General features: G+C 41.5%; 1 protein-coding gene across 1 annotated transcript; it reads left to right on the top strand.

Moving 5' to 3' along the window:
* The first annotated feature begins 313 nt into the window (after positions 1-313).
* DIPK2A (divergent protein kinase domain 2A) lies at positions 314-12,300 on the top strand. Its single transcript, XM_035133301.2, has 3 exons — positions 314-1,130; positions 9,430-9,733; positions 10,521-12,300. Exons 1-3 carry the CDS (start codon positions 477-479, stop codon positions 10,850-10,852), a joined length of 1,290 nt encoding a protein of 429 aa, XP_034989192.1. The 5' UTR covers positions 314-476; the 3' UTR covers positions 10,853-12,300.
* The last annotated feature ends 11,526 nt before the right edge of the window (positions 12,301-23,826 follow it).

Below are 23,826 nucleotides of genomic sequence, written 5' to 3'. Positions count from 1 at the left end.
CAACAATACTTTCTTGTCACCGAACCGGCCTGGCCGGCTGTGTGCCCGCGGCGGTCCTCTCCCTCCGTTCCTCCCTCTCCCCAGGTGCGTTTTGTGGTAAATACCGGTAGGACCGCGAGAGCGCACCCCCCCCAAATCACGCGCCTCCCTTGGCAAGCGCGCGCCGTGAACAACAGTGTGGCGGCGGCGCTTATTGTTGTAGCTCCTCCCCCCTCGAGGGGGGGCGGGGCGGCCCTGTCCGGCAGGCTCGCGGCGGCTGCGGCGCCGCCCCTTTACCTCCCTCCCCTCGGTAACTTGGCTCCCTTTTATCGGGCTCGCCTCGCGCTGGAGAGTTTATTGGTGCCGGAGCCGCAGCGCGGGGAGCAACGGAGCGCGCGGGGGGCGGGGGAGGCGGCGGCCGCCGCGAGGGGGGTTTGCCCCGCCGGCTGGTGGGGCCGGCCGGCCAGTGGGTCGGTCGCCGGCGGCGGTGACGGACGATGCTCCGGCTGGTGTCGCTGAAGTTGGGGCGCCTCTACCGCTACGTGAAGCTGGCGGTGCTGGGCGTCCTGGCGGCGGCGCTGGCCCTCAACTCGCCTTCGCTGCTGGCCTCGCTGCAGCGCAACGAGCTGGCCGAGCGGCGCTTCCTGCAGTTGAACAAGTGCCCGGCCTGCTGGGGCACGAGCTGGTGCCGCAAGTTCCTCAACGGGCAGCTGCGCCTGGAGAGCTGGGGCCGCCTGCGCCTGCTCGACTTCCTCAACGTCAAGAACGTGTACTTCGCGCGCTACGGAGAGCCCCGCGAGGGCAGCCGCCGCGTCGTCCTCAAGCGCCTGGGCTCCGCGCGCGAGCTCGCCGACATCGACGCCAAGATCTGCCGGCGCGCCACCGGCAGGGGACGCTGCGACTTGCTCCAGGCCCTGCACGCCACCGAGTTCGCCAGCATCAACGGCGACGTGCGCCTCCTCACCCCCGACGTCGTGGAGGGCTGGTCGGACCTGGTGCACTGCCCCTCGCAGCGCCTCCTCGACCGCCTCGTTCGCCGCTACGCCGAGACCAAGGACTCGGGCAGCTTCCTGCTCCGCAACCTCAAGGACTCGGAGCGGATGCAGCTTCTCATCACTCTCGCCTTCAACCCGGAGCCCCTCGTGCTGCAGGTAAGAAGGCGACGCCGGCGCCTCCTCTCCCTTCCCCATCCTCGCTAGACCGCGTGGCCCCGCCGTATAAGCGGGATCGCACGATGCGCGTCTCTTAGCGCTGCGCACTAGATCGCTGGGACGGTGCCTGCTTAGTGTTAGCGTGTAAACCTCCTTTTTCTGGATCAGTCCAGCACTGTGTCTATCCCACGATCTCTAGAGATGGAGACCACTTCCTGCCTGTGCGCTGCCACTGCAGGTCCTGCCTAAAAATAAATTTGGGTCTGAATCCTTTCTGAAGCACTTGCACGGAGAGAGATTGTTGAACAAAGTCCTATAAGTACATTTAGGAGACTGACACGTGTATTGTGTCCCAAGCTTCAGCAGACTTGTTAAGGTGCCAGAGGGGTCTTTGTTGGTTTTAAAGCTGCGGATACTGTCTCCCACTGAAGTCTCTTTCTTCGTTGTATGGTTTTAGAGCATTAGCTGACATGCAGGAATGCTTGTACAGTAAGTGTGAAGTACTTACAATAGAATTTGTACGTTTTTTTATTTAAAAATGCTTTCAGGTGTTGCTGTTTTCAAATTTCCTTCGTGTAGCTTAAGCAAATACTAGATACAAAATAGATTTGCATTCCTGTACAACCAGCCATACAAAATCAGCTGAAATTGGACAGTTGAGCTCATTGTGGATTGGGCTGTGTAGTGCAGGGGTCAGCAAACTTTTTCAGCAGGGGGCCGGTCCACTGTCCCTCAGACCTTGGGGGGGGGCAAACTATATTTTGAAATAAATATGAACGAATTCCTATGCCCCACAAATAACCCAGAGATGCATTTTAAATAAAAGGACACATTATACTCATGTAAAAACATGCTGATTCCCAGACCATCCACGGGCCGGATTTAGAAGGTGATTGGGCCGCATCTGCCCCCCCCCGGGCCTTAGTTTGGGGACCCCTGGTGTAGTATGTGGCTCCTTAAACCCTTTTCTAGGACTGCCAGTAGCCATGAGAACAGAGGAAAGCAAACATCCAGGCACTAACAGCTGGGGTCCTCAGTTGTCTGCAAAAACTAGTCAGGACTTTCCCTGAAAACATTTACAACCAAAGTAAAGCCCAAAGCTGCAGTGGAATAAGTTTAAATGTTTCAGAATAAGTGTCACTGAAATCAGTGGGACTTAACTCAAAAACTAATCATGCGTATGATACGAGTTCAATGTTTTTTGAAATTAATTTTAGTAACTGAGCATACACAACAGCTGCTTATTGTCTTCTTTGGGTGCTATTAGAGGAATAGCAAAATTGTTATTTCTTTCCCTGTTGTAGGTTAATCTATATACTTCTAAAATTCAACCATAAAAGTAGGGGTGCCTGTATTCATAAAGGTGTACATATGGTGCTACATTTTACATTCTGTTCTTTTGCTCATTTTTTTGTAACTTTTGTATCAACCTCTGTTTTTACTTTGTCTCATTGTGTAGGTGATAGTGGCAAGCAAGTATCTATATCTTGTTTCTTTAATTTTTAAAAAGGTCTTCCTCCTTTTGGTGAATTTCTTTCTAGTCATCATTATTGAAATTGCTGTTTGTCAGAATGAAGACTTGTTGGCACTGTAATGAAAGTCAACACACTCACTGCTTTCAGTAATTTTAACCTTGCATTCATGTCAATAATGTTTTTTAGACCATTAAATGTAAAAATCTGTTGATAATTTTTAACCAGTTTGATTAATTTTATTTCAGATTTTCTCTAGGTATTTATCAGAACAATGTTATGAGAACAGTGCCATATTAAAAATTTGGATGGCTTGGTTAAGAAAAAGGATGTTTTTATTTAATAGCCAACAGTAAAAGAAACTTGGACCTGGCATTGTAGCCTAACAATCTGGGACATGTTAGTATATTTATGCCATCTCTATGCCAGCTCACATGTTAATGGTATAATTTTTTCATGAAGGTATATTCTAGCTGAACAGGTTATCTTAAGCCCAAATATTGGTATGATGTTGCATCATAAATACAGGTGCCTTCCTCAAGCACCTTCTAAGTGCCTTCCATGAGCAATGTAATGTTTGCATAAAATAAGTAATCTTGAATTACACAGCTCTTATCTTTGCTACAAAAAATAAGAGTTCCCAGCCCTGTTGGCAAATATCAATAAATATGCTAAAGGAACAGTTGAGTTGCCTCCACAAACTAGAATGGTTGTCAAAGAAGTATCAAGTAGACTGCTGGAACAGCTGGTGCTCTCTTGAACTGTTTAGTGACTTGGTATGTACCAGCTGGTGTATGCCTTTAAAGTTTCTTAAAGGAGAGCCATTAACTTGAAATCTAGACTGTTTCCCCCCAAAGATAACTGACATGAAGGTTTTGTCTACTATGGCTTCAGTTGCAGCTTTCTGTGTAAAGTGGTTTGTCTATGCTTTTTCTCTGTTAGAGTTACACATGGCTTCTGTTCATGGATAATAAATTAAATTGATAAAGCATATTTGTAGGTGAAGATAACGTTTAATATAAATACAGTTTAAAGAGGAGTGGCATTTCAGGTCCTTCACTAAACAGAACGGCATAAAAATTTTCTGCGCCACTTAGAATATATTTTGCTGAGAAACTACCGGTAATGAAACTCTGCATATAAAACAGAACAACATAGATCATGCTACAGTTGGTGTGCATATAATTACTGGATACAAAGTGCTCTACAATTTGTAAACAGCTCTGTAAGATACCTAGACTAAGATGTAATCACTTACTGAGTCTACATACTGAACTTTATTTGGTGGAAATTCACTGTGAGTCTCCCCTTTGGAACATGTAATTCTCTTTCTGTAGCACAACTCTGGTTTGTAAGGAGGTTAAACATGAATTAAAAGATGTACACATCTTGGACATTAGGCATCCAACCCATAATTGATGAAGTAATGTCATATGTCAGTGACTAAATTATATAATTTGGTGAAATCTCTCACAGTTAGCTCAAGCTCCCGGAAGTCCATGAGTAAAAGTTTCATTTAATCATTGCTTGCTTTAAAAGGAGTATGAGACCCATGTTGGGAAAAATATTGCCGGGGGGTGGGGGGGGGTGACTAGTTGACTCTCATGGTTCCTTCCAACTCGACAGTTCCGTGATTCTAAAATTACAACTAATATGTATTGGTCACTAGGTGCCAATTATAATACTAGCAGTACAATCCTATGCATGTATAAGTCTTATTGACTTCAGTGGAATTGTTTTAGGTAGACATGTAGGATTGCAGTCCAATATACATAAGTAATAAGTAATAGCTCTTCCATTAGCCCTTTTCGTGTGTGGATTGTAAGAACAGGTTTTCTATTCTGTCACCAATTATGTGCAATATCAGTTAAGATATTCATTTAATTAATGTCCAAATTATGACTCAGCAGTTCTTGTAGCTCATAGTTCTCTTCCAACCACCACTGCAAAAAGTCCAGTTGCTTTCAAATATTTCCAGGGTTCACTTCTGATCTGCTGAAATCCTGCTAAAATTACATAGTGTAGTTCATTTAAAGACCCATTGCTTGTCAAATAAACATACTTTTAATAGGTGTGTAAGTTGGCACTGTTTGCATTACAAGAGCTAGGTAATGTTAATGACTTTCTGTTGTACAGATACTTATTAGTATTGTTTAAATAATGTAACTGGCACTGATAAAAAGCTAGGGTAAAAATCTTGATAAGAAGAGAATCTTGAAGAGAATGCCGATGATTAAGGAGCAGGTTGAATGTGATTCACATGTTAGATACAGTATTGTGATCAGACTAAATGATGCATGACTGGGCGCTAAATAGAAGGTTGATCTTTGATTTTATAATGGGAAATGTGTCTCGAATAATCCACTAAACTGTAGTGATTCTTGGATTATAAGACTTTTTATCAGAGATTGGAAGCTTAGTTTGAAGCCTATTTGGAGTATGGATTACTTGTAAAGTGGCAGTACTTATGAAATGCACATTGCCACAACAGACAGCCTTTATTTTAGCTAGTTTTGAGATTATTTAAGCTTGACCTACATTTGAAGAGATTGTCAAGGCCAGAGGAAAAGCTTTATTACAGAAACATCTTTTAACAGCGTGTCTCATCTATATCCCCAAGTGTTGTGATAGAAGCTCAGTGCTCTACTTAATTTTACTAATCTGTGTACCTAAATACATTTCATATTTATATCACTAAACAGTATACACTTCTGTGGGTAAAACAGCCTGCTATGGGGGGGGGGGAGTTTAAGGGAGGAATTTGCTGGGTATTCCAATCTAAATGATCAATGACTCACAAGCATCTGCAGCAAGAATCTGTAATAAATATTCTGTGATCTATTATAGCTAGGAATCCAAAACTGACATAAAAATACAGTACTGCTACTATATAGGATTGTAAGTATTTGCCTAAAATTGGACAGGTTTTCTATAAAAAAAATTTGTCCTTCTATTTGCTGTATTTTTACCTTGTTCTTAGCAGTCATTCTTCATCTGATTGTGTCCTGTCACAGTGGAAAAGTAATTATGATTTCTTGCTTGAGAGCTGTGAATTTGGTTGTCTAGCAAGACAATGCAGGTGTTTTTGACTGAGATTTAAATTTCCAAAATGAATTTAAATAGCATAACTGCCACAAGTGCCTTGGAGTACATTTTTAATTTTAAGTTCCTTTCCTTTGACCTTTGGCTTGTTATTTTTATTGTTTATAATACTCTTGTTCCTGATTTTTCATATTTTAAATATGAGATGTTTCTAGATATGACTAGGCATGGGCTTGCAATTACACCTGATTAGGTAATATGTAAGCGTAGCTGTCTCTTTCATGATAGTGAGTAATAAATTACTATGATGCTGTTGTAGAACTTAATTTCAAGATTGTAACACTGCAAAGTGTGTTCTACAAGGATGCTTGTTTTAAGGTCAGATCAACTTTAGTATTGAGCAAGTGTACAACTAGTCAAGCAGGGTGGATTGATTTGAATCAGCAGTTTAAGAGCTTTGAGCCCGTGGGCCTGATTAGGATCTGCCAGGTCTTTGAATTTGGCCCCAAAGGTCAAACTTTTGCCTGCTCCCATTACAGTTGTACCTTGGTTCTCAGACGCCTTGTGAGTCGAACATTTTTGCTCCCTAATGCCGCAAACCTGGAAGTTAGTGTTCCGGTTTGGGAACTTTTTTGGAAGCCGAACGTCTGATGTGACTTCCACAGCTTTCGATTGAGTGCAGGAAGCTCCTGCAGCCAATCGGAAGCCGTGCCTTGGTTTTTGAACATTTTCAGGAGTCGAACGGACTTCCAGAATGGATTCTGTTTGAGAACAAAGGTACGACTATACTTTAACTGTGAATCACACAATGTCAAATGATTGACAATTAGGCAGCCCTGCTCAGCTGTCAATGTGACCCTATGGCTGCATCCATTTTTGCATCCCTGATTAATTAATTAATCAAACAAATTAATCAAATACCGCAACTGATACAACTATTTTGTAATATAGGTATATCCTAAACAGAAGCATATGCTAACTAATTGATATAAATGCAATCATATATTTTATTTACTACCTAGGGAGTAAGCTAAATCCTTTGCTTGCTCAATCTGAGCACTGAAGAAAGAAGCCAGGAAAGAGAGAAGTGCAATCTCCTGAGCAGTATGCAGCAGCACCCTGCTTGTTCAGGCAGTTGGCATTACATTGAAGTTAAGAGGCCATGCAGATGATTTGCTGGGTGATCCTCGTGAAATGCAGTATGCTGCCTCTTAGAGCAGGCTTCCTTAAACTCGGCCCTCCAGATGTTTTTGGCCTACAACTCCCATGATCCCTAGCTAGCAGGACCAGTGGTCAGGGATGTTGTGAATTGTAGTCTCAAAACATCTGGAGGGCCGAGTTTGAGGAGGCCTGTCTTAGAGCTTGAATTTGGTTACCACTCCCTGCTGCTAGGATGCCCATAATAATGCATTACTTGTGCCATATTTACAGAGGTTGATGCCGACAGGATGATCTGAACATGACATTAATTTCTTTGGATATAAAAACAATCTTACCAGTCTAGTTAAAAAAAAAAGGCTAGTAACTTTTGTAAGCTTATTTACAAGGCTGCCTATACAATGTGACATTTCAGAATACCTATTTGCACCAGAATTGTGTGATTATGCAAACCAAGAAATCTGTGCGTCCCAGCTATATGCTTGCTTGTTTAGTTGGCAAACCTTACTTGCCTTCAGGAATCATTCAAATGCAACAGATATAAGCTAAATGTCATCAGAACTGTTATTAATGTGAGCTGTGAGCTCTATGCAGATGCCGACTTCTTCCAAGAGAGTTTTCCATTAAAGGTGGAATGTAGTTTTCCTCTGCTCAACACATGTTAAAGTCCCATTCTTGTTAGTTGTTCTTGCCACCTGGCTGAACTGAGCAAAAAAGATTAGGCCTCTGTGGCTTTCTGTGGCCATGCAAAGAATGACAATGTTCATTTCGCTGTACTACAAAAGTATGTGGCTAATATAAACTCGGCACTAATTCAAAACCCAGGAAATTCCTGGGTGGTTCACCCAGAGCTCCCAGAGCCAAACTGCCAAGCTGCTCTTTGGCATCTCAATTTGTTGCTGGGATTTGTTGCACTTACAATTAAGGAGATGTCGCTAGTGCTGAGTATGCAAGATATTTGGCCTACTGCTGCTATTTAATACAATAAACAGAAGAACAATGTGAAACGTACATGTGCTTGCTTGTCCTACTGATGAGTAATTTTAAATATGGTTGCTTCTGAGTTAGCAGAGCAGCTGTAGTGTGCATCTAGTTGTTTGGATCTTTCGTCAAATATATATATATATATAGCAGGCAATGCAAGGACAATATGCTTATATTAATATTAGTGTGCTATGGTAATGCCTGAATATGGTAAATTGTCTGTGAATAATACCAGTATTTGGCAAGTGGCAATCAACTGTGATCAGCATTGACTTAGCAAGTTGGAAGCTTGCAGTAGCTTGCTAAGTAGCACAGCGAATCTACAACTGATCAAAGTTAGAGTAAAGTAGATTTTAGACCTACCAAGTGGCTGAATGCAAATAATGGTGTGCTAACACCTGGTATGTTTTATATTCACTTCCTGTGGTAGAACAATTGTACAGCAGTATTGTACAGAACAAAGGGACGCAGGTGGTGCTGTGGGTTAAACCACAGAGCCTAGGGCTTGCTGATCAGAAGGTCGGCGGTTCGAATCCCCGCGATGGGGTGAGCTCCTGTTGCTCGGTCCCAGCTCCTGCCAACCTAGCAGTTCAAAAGCACATCAAAGTGCAAGTAGATAAATAGCGGGAAGGTAAACGGCATTTCCGTGTGCTGCTCTGGTTCACCAGAAGCGGCTTTGTCATGCTGGCCACATGACCTGGAAGCTGTACTTGGCCAATAATGTGAGATGAGCACCGCAACCCCAGACTGGACCGAATGGTCAGGGATCCCTTTACCTTTATTGTACAGAACACAGTTAGCTTTGTGTGAATAATTTGGAATTATAAATTGAAAGCAACTCTGAAGTAAAGGGAGTAGGGAGCACGCCATCCAGGCAACTGCCACCTATTGAGCACATCTGAATCATAGAAGTACTTCGTTTCTTTGCTAGACCTCTGGGACATACAAAAAATGAGACACAGCACCAAGCATCTGGGGACTTTTTGTGAACATCTGAAGAACAGAGCTCTTGATGTGAGAGGACAATGGTGGGGGAGCCTTTTAATAGGTTACACCAGGGTTAACCTCCAGATGTTGCAGAACTTCAGCTCCATCATCCCTGATCACCAACTATTCTCATGGAGTTTTGTTTTCAAGTAAACTAGTACAGAGCCTCTTGGACACAGTGGGATAAAAACCTATAGAAATTGGAGAGCAAGTGTGGGTGTTTGGTATGTTCACCTAATTGCTTTACTAATATGGCATTTTCATGCAGGTCTTCTAGACAAATTGAAGGACCAAAAGAAGATGCATCATCTGCAAAGTGAAAACAAATACATAGTGACACCATCAGTGTGTGCCAGCAGCTCACCAAATCCCAGGCCTGTTTGAAACAAATGTGTTATTTTGCTGGATTGGTGCAGAATTTATAGATATGCAAGATTATACTGTGCCTGTTCTTTAGCACTGGGTAAAAACCAGACCACTGTGTGTTCTCCACCCCACCCCACCCCACCCCAGTGTTTGGGGAATCAATGAATAATTCCTCATAGGCAATGAACAACACTGCCATCTCAGATAGCTAAATGCTTCTAAACATCACATATTTTTAAGCTGCAAATGTATTTGTGGTTAATATTAATGAAATGCATTTCCCTTTGCAGAGTTTTCCTTCTGATGAGGGCTGGCCGTTTGCAAAGTATTTAGGAGCATGTGGAAGAATGGTGGCTGTAAACTATGTGGGAGAAGAACTCTGGAGCTACTTCAGCGCTTCATGGGAAAAACGAGTGGACCTGGCATGGCAGTTAATGGAAATAGCTGAGCAGCTGACAAATAATGACTTTGAATTTGCACTCTACCTCCTTGATGTCAGCTTTGACAACTTCGCAGTAGGCCCTAGAGATGGGAAGGTCATCATTGTGGATGCTGAAAATGTTTTGGTGGCAGATAAAAGGTTAATCAAGCAAAGTAAGTTGGTTTCTTTTTCACCCCCAAGACTGTTGGTTCTTGTTTTGCATATGAATAGTTTAAGATGTAGGTCAGGCACCCCCCAAACTTCAGCCCTCCAGATGTTTTGGACTACAATTCCCATCTTCCCCAACCACTGGTCCTGTTAGTTAGGGATCATGGGAGTTGTAGGCCAAAACATCTGGAGGGCCACAGTTTGGGGATGCCTGATGTAGGTTTTTTAAAAATGCTTTAGAATTTATCAGTTCGGCTAATGCAGCAGTTAATTATTAAATAACAAATGTAGCAGCTCATATTTGAACATGTTGAAACAAATCCGTTACTACATGGGCACACTGAAGAAACCTGAACTTGAGTTTTGTTCCATCCTGTACAAGACAAAAAGCAAGAGAACAGTTACTCACTTCTGACACGTTTATTTAATACATTTTTAATCCCTGTAGCCTGTGGTCACTTTCACAATATTGCTCTTACCTTTTCTTCATAGTAATATGCATGTACCTAGACAATCTTAGAAACCACACTTTGTCAATTCTCTGAAACATATAATGCTTTGAACAATCCCCATGAGAAGGTTTGCCTTAAGGTTCTTTGTAGTCCCCCCCCCTTAAACAGCTAATATTTCACGTGCAAACTTTATTTCATGTTAGTGGTACACTATTTCTGTAAATTGCATTCAGACAGACTATTCAGAACTTGGGGTAGATTTTCATATTCAGGCTTTAGAATCAGGAAATTCTTTGCTTTCTGGGCTTCTTACTGTTTGTTCTTTTTATGCATTTCACAGACAAACCTGAAAACTGGGATGTTTGGTATGAAAGCAAGTTCGATGACTGTGATAAGGAAGCTTGTCTTTCTTTCTCAAAGGAGATTTTGTGCACTCGTGTCACTGTGGACCACAACTACTATGCTATTTGCCAGAACCTTTTATCAAGACATGCCACCTGGCGTGGCACATCTGGAGGTCTTCTTCATGACCCTCCAGCTGAAATTGCCAAAGATGGTCGACTTGAGGCCTTGCTGGATGAGTGTGCCAATCCAAAGAAGCGATATGGTAGATTCCTAGCTGCAAAAGAATTACGCGAATACCTTGGACGACTGAGTAATAATGTGAGCTAGTTCATAGTGGCCAGAAACTTTGATCCTGGGGGAAAGGCACATGGAGAAAATAAGTTATGGACATCAAAGAAAAACTTGTTACTGGTATATGGGGAACGCTCTGCGTAAACAGGCAAGGTTACATATCCCACTGCAACCTGAACTACTTTTGACTGGGTCAGATGACAAGATTGACTCTCATCCATAGGACTTCACATAAATCTGAGACAGTTCCACAATTTTGTGAAACTGCTGACGTAACTTGGAAAGTCAAGTTATATTCGCCTGTTTTAAAGGCTTTTATTTCTGGTGTCATTTCTCTCTCTCCCTCTCCCCCCCTCTCTCTTTCTGCCCCTCCCATGCATACAATTTACTAAACTGATATTTGCATACATACTGATAATCCCTAGGTCTCTCTCATAGTTCTAAAAACTAGTGGGTCTTTGTTTGAATACTGTGCGCTATTTGAGTACAGAATTCCTCTGCTTATTCTAATGTTGAGTTCTCTCCACTGTTTCTTACTGTTTGTATGCCTTATTAAGGATATGCTTATAAAAGCAGTCTTAAATATTGCGTGGACATAACCATTACATTTGAATTCTTTGTAATTCTACTGCGGGTAATGTTTCACAAGATGGTTAACTGTAAAATTCCATCTTTATTCCATTAGGTGAAAATAATTATTCAGCAGGGAATCATGATCTGAGAACTAACAAAGATAGTTGGAAGTTTGGAGTAAAGCAGTACAACTAGTTAAAATGAAGACAAAATACCATTTTGCTAGTATAGTAAATCATAAGCCAAAGAAAATGGTTGTGCGTCTCTAGTCACCTAAATCTGTACTGTAGTGATACTAATCCATTGACTTAGATTTCAGTGGGTTTGTAGATCATTCTTTAGGAGAAACTTTGCTACTAGTTAAAAGCTTAGGAAACTCCACATGTGAATGAGAAAATGCCTAGCAGGCTAGCATTTGTTCTGCATTATTCACAGTTCTGCTGAATTTGCAATGTGATGATGTTTACGGAACTTTCAACCATAGGGTTGGCTATTTAATAGTACTCATGTTTACTGTAGAGGCCTTGCATTGCATTAAGTCTTTCAGTTCAGTCTTGTAATGGTTACCGTGCACCTGAAATTGCTCCCACAGATCGGAACCTGAATGAGAAATTCAATCACTGATAAAGCTTGTTTTCCTTTTCTTTACACATGGTAGCAATTGCAGAGGTTCTCATGATTGGAGTGATGAAATTCAAAAGCCTTCTGGTTCTAGGAAGTACTGACTAGCTACAGTTTTTGTTTTATATTTGCTAAGCAGATTTATATACCGCTTTAACAAAAGATTGCCGAAGCGGTGTACAACATAAAAATACAATATACACTAAAAACTACAAAAACAAAGTATAAAAATAAATCACATTGCTCAATGGTATGTACAGATGGGGGGGGGTCACACTTCAGAAAAAGCATGTGGACAGAAAAGTCTTAAGCAAGTGTCTAAAATTGACAGGCATTTCCATAGTGGAAGTGCTTCAACACTGAACTCTGTGCTTCTGGTGTTTTTAGAGCTGACCTCAGGAGCAAGAGGCACTATTGAGTGCTTTTCTTATGACAGCAGTGACTGGGGTGGAATAAGAGGGGTTTCCACATTCTGAGAACTATCAGTGTTGAGAAATTCATCTGGACAGATGGAGCAAAACAGTAGAAAAGGGATGATGAAACTATTCTGTTTCAAAACTCTGAAAGCATGCTGATTATCCCAGAAAGTTTGAAATGATTTTTTTCAAATGTCATTTTTATTTGGTCTGCGTAGTCCTAACATACAGCTGCTCATTTTCAAATTGTGTTTCAACAATGTAAATTTATTCCAGTTTTGTTATTGGGCTGTTCTCTGCTGGAATAATTCTTCTTGCTTCGGGATCCCCTTTCACCTTTGATATTATGGCACAACCCCATAGCACATTAGGCATGTTCAAGTCCTACAGAAGTGATTTAGATTTAATTCTGTTTATATCCCATTTACTTCAGAAAGCATAATTTTGGCTGGTTTTTTCCCTGGATTCTTTTGCCTGTAGTCACATAGCATTTATGTTGGCTTTATTTTGATTCAATTTGCGAGCAAAACCTAAATGTGAGACTAAACACTAGCCTGCCATGGAAAGCCTTTTATTCACAATATTAATTTAATACCCACAATTTCTGATGAATGAGATGGATGATTGCTGTAGGCTTTAAACAACACAACAAACAATCAAACCACTGCCAGCTATTGAGGCAGTTCAACTGCCAAATGTTCCTTGTGAGGTTGGGGTTGGAGTCCATATTCCCCCTTGGAAAATGTGCTCATGAAGCAGGATTCCAATGACAAAAGGAGTCCACAATTCTCAGTCTACAGGGAAAACACCTATGTGGAAAGCAATAAGTTTCCTTCAATTTGCACCTATCAAGTATTTATTGTACAAGGACAATTTATATTTTTAGTCATTGCCCACGAATAATGGTGAAATATTTTTTGAATGAGATGTTTGGGGTTTGTATGTGCATAAAAATTGTCTTTTGTACTGTAAGTTACTGTTTAATTTGATTATCAAAACTGTCTCCTGTGCCTTTATACTTAAGGTTGTTTTTACAACTTCTCTTGACTATTAATAAAAAAGTACTTTAAGAAAATTTTCTTGACCATGTTTAAACGAACACACTTTTTGATACCACAGCTCTATCAGCAGCTATTAGTCCCCGATGGCTAAATGAAGCCCCTATATTCTGAGGCAGTATGTCACTGATTCCTACTAGTTTGGGGGAAGGCATAAGGGCTGCTGCCTGTTTGCTCCTTTGGGGGGTTGAAGAACACATGAGCCGAGTTTGCTGGATGAGGACAAGGGCCCATCTAATCCAGCAGGTTGTTAAGTGGCCAACCAAATTCCTATGAGAAAGTTGCAAGCTTCCATTGGCATCAGACTCTGGCCACTTTAGGACATGGGATAGTTGAATGGGCTGCTCTTTTTATGATTTGTAGGTTGAATATCTTATTGATTTGAATAACTTTAGTTACTGTAGGATGGGGCAACACTGGGGTGTGTGTGCAGGGACCTCAGTATTATGGTGGTACTGCATCTATTGATCATCGATAGGACTAATTCTGTTTCACAAAATATTTCTCTATGGCCTGCTTCTATTTGTAAGGATTCAGTATAACTGAGAATTGCAAGGTACTGGGGGATTGCTTAAGCAGAAGATGGCTATTCTGACAATTTCTCAGAAATCCATATTCCTTGAGAGTTAACACACACCTGTTCATAATCTACACGATGCAAAAGAATGGCCAAAATACTTGTTTGCCTTTTGTCGATGTGCTATTAGTGTTTCAGTTAGGACAAATTTGTCTTGATCTATTGAAGTGGGGTCAGTGTTTTACTGAGTTAGAAAATATATATCTTTTGGATGTCGTCAAGATGGCCAGATACACCCTGCCAAATGAGTGTGTGATTTTGAGGTTTATGATTCAGTTTTGAAATTGCCCTAGTATTTGTGGCTTCAGAAAGTGGAAAAAACATTAAGCCCAAACCCTTTACAATTTTCTATATTTGATTTTAGGAGAAAAGCATGCAAAAAGTTTTGACGTGCACTCTAGGCCACATGTTGAAATGTCCTAGAAGTCATAAGCTAACTAGTTCACCAAATGCTTCCTTATTAGCTGAAGGTCTGTCTGATGGTCTTGAAACCAGCTATTGCTTTTTCTAGCTATTTCTCACTTCATTTTTTGGCAAAAGGTTTGCTAGCCCCTGCAGCTGCTCAGTCTCATAGAACAATGCTGATTGCAATCAATTATAGGAGTTTGACTCCTCTGCATGTTATATTCAGGATGAATGGCAGTTGTGGAATAGTCACCTAAAAGAGAAACATGTTCTTAACATCAAGGCAGACTATGATCATTGCTTTACATGACCTAACCTTTTACTTATGTCTCATTCTCTACACACCCACAAAAATGCATCAAAGCCAAAACCATAATTAGATGTGGGTTGAGAACTGGCATTATGCAAGGAACATTTTAGCATAGTACTGTACAAGTATTTTGAAAACAAAAGTTGTTGGGAAAACTAGAGAGTTCTCTAACAATGCCTGCCTTTTTTTGCACCAGCACTAAAGTCTACTAAGTACCGCAATGAGCTATAGGCCAACTGGCAGACGTACTTCGGATTCTTTACTCTGGAAGAACTATGGAAATAACATTCTATCTTCTTGTGCTGACAGTTTGCCTTTAAGCCCAAGCCCTTAGAATATGGGGTCCACTTCTTAATCTTTTCACCCCTCCCTCAAATTTGTCTATTTTTTAGGATAGAAAATGGTGGACACGCCTTGGTGTGACTACTCATTATTTTAGGACACAGCCCAGCTGTGGATAATATATTTTGACCTGACATGTTAATAGCATATTTAGACCTCATTCTTTAAAAACAAACAAACCCCAAAACAAAAAAACACCCATGCCTGCATCAAACCTGGCACTGTGGTGGGTTAAAATATTGTATCTGTACCATTTTCCTGCTGAAAATTGCTCCTAAAGCTGCTCCTTGCTACAAGAGGCATATTTTGAAGGGGGGTTAATTGGGAAGGGAAATTATTTAGAATAAAAGGGTTAAATCTCCCATCTGGATCAGGGCAACTTTTATTCCTGAGTTTTAAAATCTTGTCAACTTAAATTAGAAAATTGGGGTTTGGAACCTCCTCCCGCCCCCATCAAGGGTCACATCATCTTTGAGAAGAATCTTGGGGGATTAGGCATATTGGTGGTGGGTGAAGCAAGATATAAAAGTACTATGGAATAAAGACCGCTCTACTACTTTGTTTTCGGACAGATGGGGGAAGGAAAGCCATAATAAAGTAGGGCTGCCATATGTCCAAGTTTCTCCAGACATTACCAGGATTTCAAAGGCAGAAATGACATCCAGGGGGAATTTCTAAAATGTGGTGCTTTGTCCTGGATCTTAAGCAAGTCAATAGAAAAATCACATTTTTCGTGTGTTTTTGTAAAATAAAAGCTCAACAACCTTGGGGTTTGTCCAATAAAAGCCCAACATCTTTCAAGTTTTCCTTTAAAAAAGCTCAACAGTTTTTTGGGTTTCCTGTCTCTTACTTTTTGAAATATGGCAATGCTACATAAAGTCAGATAAGGGTTTCTCTTTTTTTAAAGCAACAAGCTTGTAATACAGTACTTCCAATTGTTTTAAAAATTTCAGAGGGATAAACATGTTTCAATGCCAGTAGTACATGTGAAAAAAGTCTAGGGGTCTTGGCAGACAACAGTGTTAAATGCCAAGAACAAGAAGTAAACTAATAGGAAGGAAAGAACTCTGATAGGATTCTGAAATGGGACAAGCCAGGTGTACCACATTTTATATGTGTGCAGCTAGTCATTCCTGCCTAAGTGTTGTTGTTGTTGTTTAGTCGTTTAGTCGTGTCCGACTCTTCGTGACCCCATGGACCATAGCACGCCAGGCACTCCTGTCTTCCACTGCCTCCCACAGTTTGGTCAAACTCATGTTCATAGCTTCGAGAACACTGTCCAACCATCTCATCCTCTGTCGTCCCCTTCTCCTAGTGCCCTCAATCTTTCCCAACATCAGGGTCTTTTCCCGGGAGTCTTCTCTTCTCATGAGGTGGCCAAAGTATTGGAGCCTCAGCTTCATGATCTGTCCTTCCAGTGAGCACTCAGGGCTGATTTCCTTCAGAATGGATAGGTTTGTTCTTCTTGCAGTCCATGGGACTCTCAAGAGTCTCCTCCAGCACCATAATTCAAAAGCATCAATTCTTCGGCGATCAGCCTTCTTTATGGTCCAGCTCTCACTTCCATACATCACTACTGGGAAAACCATAGCTTTAACTATACGGACCTTTGTTGGCAAGGTGATGTCTCTGCTTTTTAAGATGCTGTCTAGGTTTGTCATTGCTTTTCTCCCAAGAAGCAGGCGTCTTTTAATTTCGTGACTGCTGTCACCATCTGCAGTGATCAAGGAGCTCAAGAAAGTAAAATCTCTCACTGCCTCCATTTCTTCCCCTTCTATTTGCCAGGAGGTGATGGGACCAGTGGCCATGATCTTGGTTTTTTTGATGTTGAGCTTCAGACCATATTTTGCGCTCTCCTCTTTCACCCTCATTAAAAGGTTATTTAATTCCTCCTCGTTTTCTGCCATCAAGGTTGTGTCATCTGCATATCTGAGGTTGTTGATATTTCTTCCGGCAATCTTAATTCCGTCTTGGGATTCATCTAGTTCAGCCTTTCGCATGATGAATTCTGCATATAAGTTAAATAAGCAGGGAGACAATATACAACCTTGTCGTACTCCTTTCCCAATTTTGAACCAATCAGTTGTTCCATATCCAGTTCTAACTGTAGCTTCTTGTCCCACATAGAGATTTCTCAGGAGACAGATGAGGTGATCAGGCACTCCCATTTCTTTAAGAACTTGCCATAGTTTGCTGTGGTCGACACAGTCAAAGGCTTTTGCATAGTCAATGAAGCAGAAGTAGACGTTTTTCTGGAACTCTCTAGCTTTCTCCATAATCCAGCGCATGTTTGTGCCTAAGTGTAGAACTCAACATTTTGTTTCAGCCCAGTTCCCCAATCTGTTAAGGTCATCTTGAATCCCGATTCTGCCTTCTGTGGCATTAGCTATTTGATCGATATGCTATTCCATTATAGTAATATCAAACTTCAATTGCTGGAGGAAATTGCACCTTCTTAAATGCTGCCATTTAGATAATAACATAGTTCTTTTTGCTCCTCATCTCAACACATTACACAGCAACAAACCTGGGCTTGCCACTGTGTACACATTGAACAAGGAACCATGGCCCAAGCCCAGCTGCCGACCAAACCTATCTGTATAATATGTGTGTTTTTGAGTACTCATTTTGTCAGTTATGTTCACGCCTTACATTTTTAGTTTTGCACCTAGGAATGTAATGTTTGACACCAAAGGACCAGATTTCGTATTACATTAATAGTGTGTTGAAACATGCTTAAGACCAGCTTCCAAAACTAGAAAGAGGAAAAATGCACATATAATTACCAACAGTTCCACATCTAAAAATAAAATATTATAATAAAATCAGCTGGAATTATGCCCTAAAGACTTGTTGAAAGAGCCAAAACTTTGTGACTGCTGATTGATGTTTTCATGCTATGCTTCTTTTGCTGCAGTTACAATGTGGAACAGAGATGTTACGTCCAGGCTAAATCATTTACATTGAATCTGGACTTTCCAGACTGAGACAGGAAAGTTTTATCTGTAACAATCTTCCATGCCACAAGTGCAGTGGAAAAAGTACCTTTCACTGTTTTAAAAAAGAAAGTCTAGATTCTCAGGAGTCCAAATTCTCTGTCATGTTCTGTGCAAAATCAAGGGGCTTGGAGGGAAGTTGGAGACCACATACAGACAGTGATGAAATGTACTTAATAAAGGTACGAGGCACTTTAGTTACTCTTGCCCTGCTTACTGTTGCAGTGCCGCTCCTGACAGATTCCCACAGAGGTAATTTAAACCTTGGGCTAAGAAAGGTTCCCCAACCCCATACCCTCCAACATTTCTCTGATGAAAATAGGGACATCCCATTCCATAACGATGATTTAACTATTTATACCCCACACATCTTACTTGGTTGCCCCTGCCACTCTGGGCAGCTTCCAACATATACAAAAACATAATAAAACATTAAAGATTAAAAAGCTTCCCTATAGAGGATTGCATTCAGACAGCTCAGGGGTTGGATAACTCCAGTGGCGTAGGAAGCCACCGTGTCTCCCGGGGCGGCAAATTGCTGTGCACCCGGGGGCGGGCTGTTGCTATGTAACGACGCATGCGTCTCTATGTAAAGACACATACGCACTACATAGAGGGTAGCGCCCCCCTGTGACTTCAAAGCCGAGCCTCCAGCCTCCTGGTAGAAAGCCTGCTACCGGGAGGCTGGAGCTGGAGATGCGCGCCCCTGCGATGGCGGTCGCGCCGTGGAAGCGGCGGCCATCGTCGGTGGAGGTGGGGAGGGGGCGCTGCCCCACCCAGAGTGGAGCCCCGCCCCTATCGCCCCCCCCCCCGTTGCTACACTCCTGGATAACTCCATACCCTCCAACATTTCTCCAATGAAAATAGAGACATCCTAAGGAAATATGGGACATTCCAGGATGAAACCAGAAAGTAGGATGGCTTCTCTAAATCAGGGACCTGCCTGGAAAATAGAGACACTTGGAGGGTCTGCGATCCTAACGTAAGCTTGCCATCTTTTAAAAATGTGTTATTGTGGTTACCCATGCTCAAAGGGTGTAGCAGAAAAAGAGAAGACAGCAGTGTAGGTCTGGCCACACGAAAAAGTGTGGGAACAGACTAAATAAATGTAGGAAACAACAGGTTATTTTTCTGGAGCTCATAATACAGTATAAAGTAGCTTAAGAACTGGTGGCACAGTAAATATTTATACTCTGCCAATGTCTCATGGTGAGACAGATGCCTTATCCCTCTTGCACACATGCCGCCACATTACTGCAGAATTCCAACGGTAAAACATCATCTAGGAACTAAATTATCAGTTAATTTTGGAGTGATATCCTAAGGCAGGGGCAGGGAAGAAGGTTCTTAGCTCATGGAAAGTTCTTTTTTAACCGAGATTTCACAAATGAGTTAAAGCCTCTCAGTGACAGTTCAGTTCACTGATGACTAATGCATCTGTTCTGCCATTTGTCTGGGAAATTTATTTTGTCAAAAGCAGGGACTATTATAGCATATGTGCATTTAAAATGCTGGTTCTTTTGCATAAGTTCAATTATTCCCCTGTCTTTTGCTCCTAGGGATAACAAACAATAGAGCATTTCTTTTTCTCAATGGGGGGAAAAAAGCACCTATTGTGACAAATGTCCCTGCATTTAAAGCTTAATCTCAGGGTTCTGAGAACTTGTGTGAAAGTGATATTTTATGTATTGTCATGTAGAGTTTACTAAGAATAGGTGATTATAATAATAATCTGGGCAGTTTTTTCTTTAAGGGAAAACATTGTATAAATGCTGCATTGTCTCTTTTTCAAAAACTCTCCTCTCTACCTAGAAATGTGAGTCAGAGTGTCCTTAAAAACATTAAGGTAACATGTACATGGATCGATGCACTGGTACATATTAGCCTTTACAGAAAATTCAAATAAATGTTCAAGACAAGCCCTGGTGAAGCACATTAAACATTGAAATCTCAAACTGCGTTTTGACACAGCAAATAATACTGTGGTTCAGGGATGAGGGACCCTGTAGCCCTCCAGTTGTGGTTGAATTCAAACTCCTGTCAGACCAAGCCAGCATGGCTGATAGTCATGGATGATGGTAGTTGTAGCGTCAAAATGTCTGGAGAGTCACAGGTCTCCAGCCCTGCTCTAGTTTCTTTGCTGAATAATGGTGCTTCTTGGGTAAAGGGGTAAAGGGTAAAGGGACCCCTGACCGTTAGGTCCAGTCGCGGACAACTCTGGGGTTGTGGCGCTCATCTCACTTTACTGGCCGAGGAAGCCGGCGTATAGCTTCCGGGTCATGTGGCCAGCATGACAAAGCCACTTCTGGCGAACCAGAGCAGCACACGGAAACACCATTTATCTTTCCACTGGAGCGGTACCTATTTATCTACTTGCACTTTGACAGGCTTTTGAACTGCTAGGTGGGCAGGAGCTGGGACCGAACAACGGGAGCTCACCCCAACACGGGGATTTGAACTGCCGACCTTCTGATCGGCAAGCTCTAGGCTCAGTGGTTTAGACCACAGCGCCACCTGTGTCCTTGTGTACCTTGTCATAATTATAGCCTCCACCTCAAGTTACTGCACTCATTGGTTACCTCAAGTGACTTTACAATTTGTTTTGGATACTCTTGAAATCCTTGCTTCCATTGATTTTCTCCAAGGATTTGAGGTAGAATAAACATCAAAGATACTGTAAAACAAAAAAGATTGAGAAACATGCTTTTGAAATATTTCCATTAAACAGAATTGCTTATGCAGAGCTTCCAAGGAAAACACAAGGCCACACAGACAAATATTTCAGAATCAGATCTGTTGTCAGGCTTGGGGGGCTCGGTTTGTTTCCTCACCCCCTGTTCCTTTATGTCTTCCACTTGCCGCTGCCTGGTTAACTTTAAGATGTAGGCTTCTTCCTTCCTGCTACTGCCAGGGTTATAAGCAACCTAGGCCAGCCTGAGGGAAATAGCTCAGTGGTAGAATAATTGCTTGCACGCCAAAGGTCCCAAACCCACCCTCCGATACACCAGTCGGTTAACTAGCCCAGTGGTTGATGAACTTCCAGCCTTTGTGGAACACTTTCTCTTATGTGCCAAAGAATCCCTGGAAGACCCCTGGACATTGCACAAATGGTATTGGGGCATGCTGAAATTTTATTGATGTGTTTTGTGTTTGTGTATTGATCTTACTAAAGGATTTTATTATTTTATTCCACTTTGAGCCCTGGAATACAAAACCCATACACACTGGAGTATAACACACACACACACACACACACACACACACACACACACACACACACACACACCCCCTAGGGGGAGTGCCTATTTTACACAGGTCACTAACCGACCCTGTTGACGGGGCTGGGCAGATCTGTCATTGAGTTTCTCTCCGTTTTTCATTTCTTTTCTTTTCATTCACTCTTACATTCATCTCTCTTCATCTCCACATCAGTTTGTGAATTTATTTCTCTAAAGTCCATGAAAATTGTATGCATTTGCATGAGTGTTTCAACTAATAGACACATTTTGGCAAGCTAGTGTCCCTAATATAATGCATTTTGTACATTTTTTCCAGCGGTATAAGCATTCTTGTGCACATGTACCCCAAATAAATGTTTTATTATGCACATATTTTTAACTCGAGAACTATTGCTTTATTGTGTGCTTTTTTGTTTGTTTGGTGAAATCCATAAAAGAGCATGTTTCAAAGGATATCTGTTTTGATTAGTGCATTAGTTTGGGAAACGTGAATAAAGCTGGTTCATATTAAAATCTGAACTGGGAATATTTCTGCATATCCAGGGAGCGGGCTACAGAACCCACTTGACACTTCCCTGTGGTTGCTTATGAGGGTGATGGCTTTTTTACAACCTCATTTCCCTGTATCATAATTTGATGAGCTTTCATTGAAGATTAGATAAAATCTTACTTTCAAAGAGATAAAAAAACCTCATGCACAAAATGATTTTAAAAATTTTATTTATCAGTTTTTTGACCATTTTTGAAGTCACTGTAAGCAGATATAAAATTGAACCCAAGCTTTAGAGTCACATATATACAACATTATATAGGGTCATCAAACACACAAGGAAGCTTTTTTTAGCTGCAGTAACAGTATAGATGCCGCTAGAGGACGATGTTTTGCTACCTCTCCTGTAGGTTCTTTTCCCAGCATGCCTGGCAGGGTCTGCAGGATGAGTTTTGAGGTCCCCAAAAGGGGCTTTTAACTTGTGCAGGTGTGACATTTGTATACCCTATGTTGCTAAGATCACTCCCCATTGTGGAATGTGGTGTTGTGTCCAAATTTGATACGAAATATATATAGAATTGTTAATACAATTTTATGAAATGGTAAAACGGCATACAAAAAAAATAAAAAGCGGTATACAAAAAAAATAAAAACGGTTTGTGCATAACCTTTTAAAAATATATTTCAATGGAATATACCTCATTTTAGTCATTAATAGGCAAAAGTTCATCCATTTGTGCTACAGGAAATAATTTTTGAGGAAAAATATATGAAAAAGTCACCACCCTACTGCTTATCTTTGGATTAGTAGTGGTAGATTAGTACCTTTCAATGAAGCTTATACAGTATTATTATTACAGTGGTACCTCTAGTTACGAACCTAATTTGTTGCAGAGGTCCGTTCTTAACCTGAAACTGTTCTTAACTAGAGGCGTGCTTCCACTAATGGGGCCTCTTGCTGCCGCTGCATCGCCGGCACGCAATTTCCGTTCTCATCCTGGGGCAAAGTTCTCAGCTCGAGGTAACTCTTCCAGGTTAGCGGAGTTTGTAACCTGAAGCGTTTATAACCTAAGACGTTTGTAACTCAAGGTACCACTGCATTACATTTATATCTCTGCTTCCTTCCATGATGGAACTCAAAGTAGCGTGCATAGGATTCTCATCTGGTCTCCCATCCGAGAACTGATCAAGTGCAGGCCTGCTTAGCTGCAGCAAGGGTTTTGCATCATGTGCCTTTAAGACCATTCATTGATAACCCCCTAATAAGCTTCCATAGATCCTGGGACACAGTTAGAAAGCCATTCATGTATGTAGCTTGCCTGCAGTTGCTCTGCTGCAGCACATCTCCTTCTGATACTCTTTCATGTGATGTTGACAAAGAAATAAAGCAGATATAACTCTACTTGAACTTTAAAATTGACTAGAACAAACAAGCAACGGCCAATTGCGCATACCTTTCAAACTGGATGGAATTGGTCTGTGGAAGCTTTTCCCAACCTGCTGCCCTCCAGAAATTGTTGGATTCCCTTCAGACCCAGCCAGCAAAGTCAATGGTCATGAATGATGTGAGCTGTAGACCAACAGCAAATGATAATAATAATAATAATAATAATAATAATAATAATAATAATAATAATATATTTATACCCCGCCCATCTGGCTGGGTTTCCCCAGCCACTCTGGGTGGCTTCCAACAGAAAAATAAAATAATCAATTAAACATTAAAAGCCTCCCTAAACAGGGGTGCCTTCAGATGTCTTCTAAAAATCTGGTAGCTGTTTTTCTCTTTGACATCTGATGGGAGGGCGTTCCACAGGGCGGGCGTCACTACCGAGAAGGCCCTCTGCCTGTATCAGATTGAGGATGGCTGGTTTTGTTAGTAGGCTGCTGCCGCTAGCAACCTGTGAGATGCTTTGTTCCAATATTGCCAATATGGTTTTAAAATGGCTTCAGTTTTAGAGCTAAAATGTTAAAATGCGAGGC

The sequence above is a fragment of the Zootoca vivipara genome, chromosome 5 (genome assembly GCF_963506605.1).
Source record: "Zootoca vivipara chromosome 5, rZooViv1.1, whole genome shotgun sequence".
NCBI classification, from domain to species: domain Eukaryota; kingdom Metazoa; phylum Chordata; class Lepidosauria; order Squamata; family Lacertidae; genus Zootoca; species Zootoca vivipara.
Note: the sequence above shows the minus strand (reverse complement) of the source record. Positions and strands in the feature narration are given on the sequence as shown.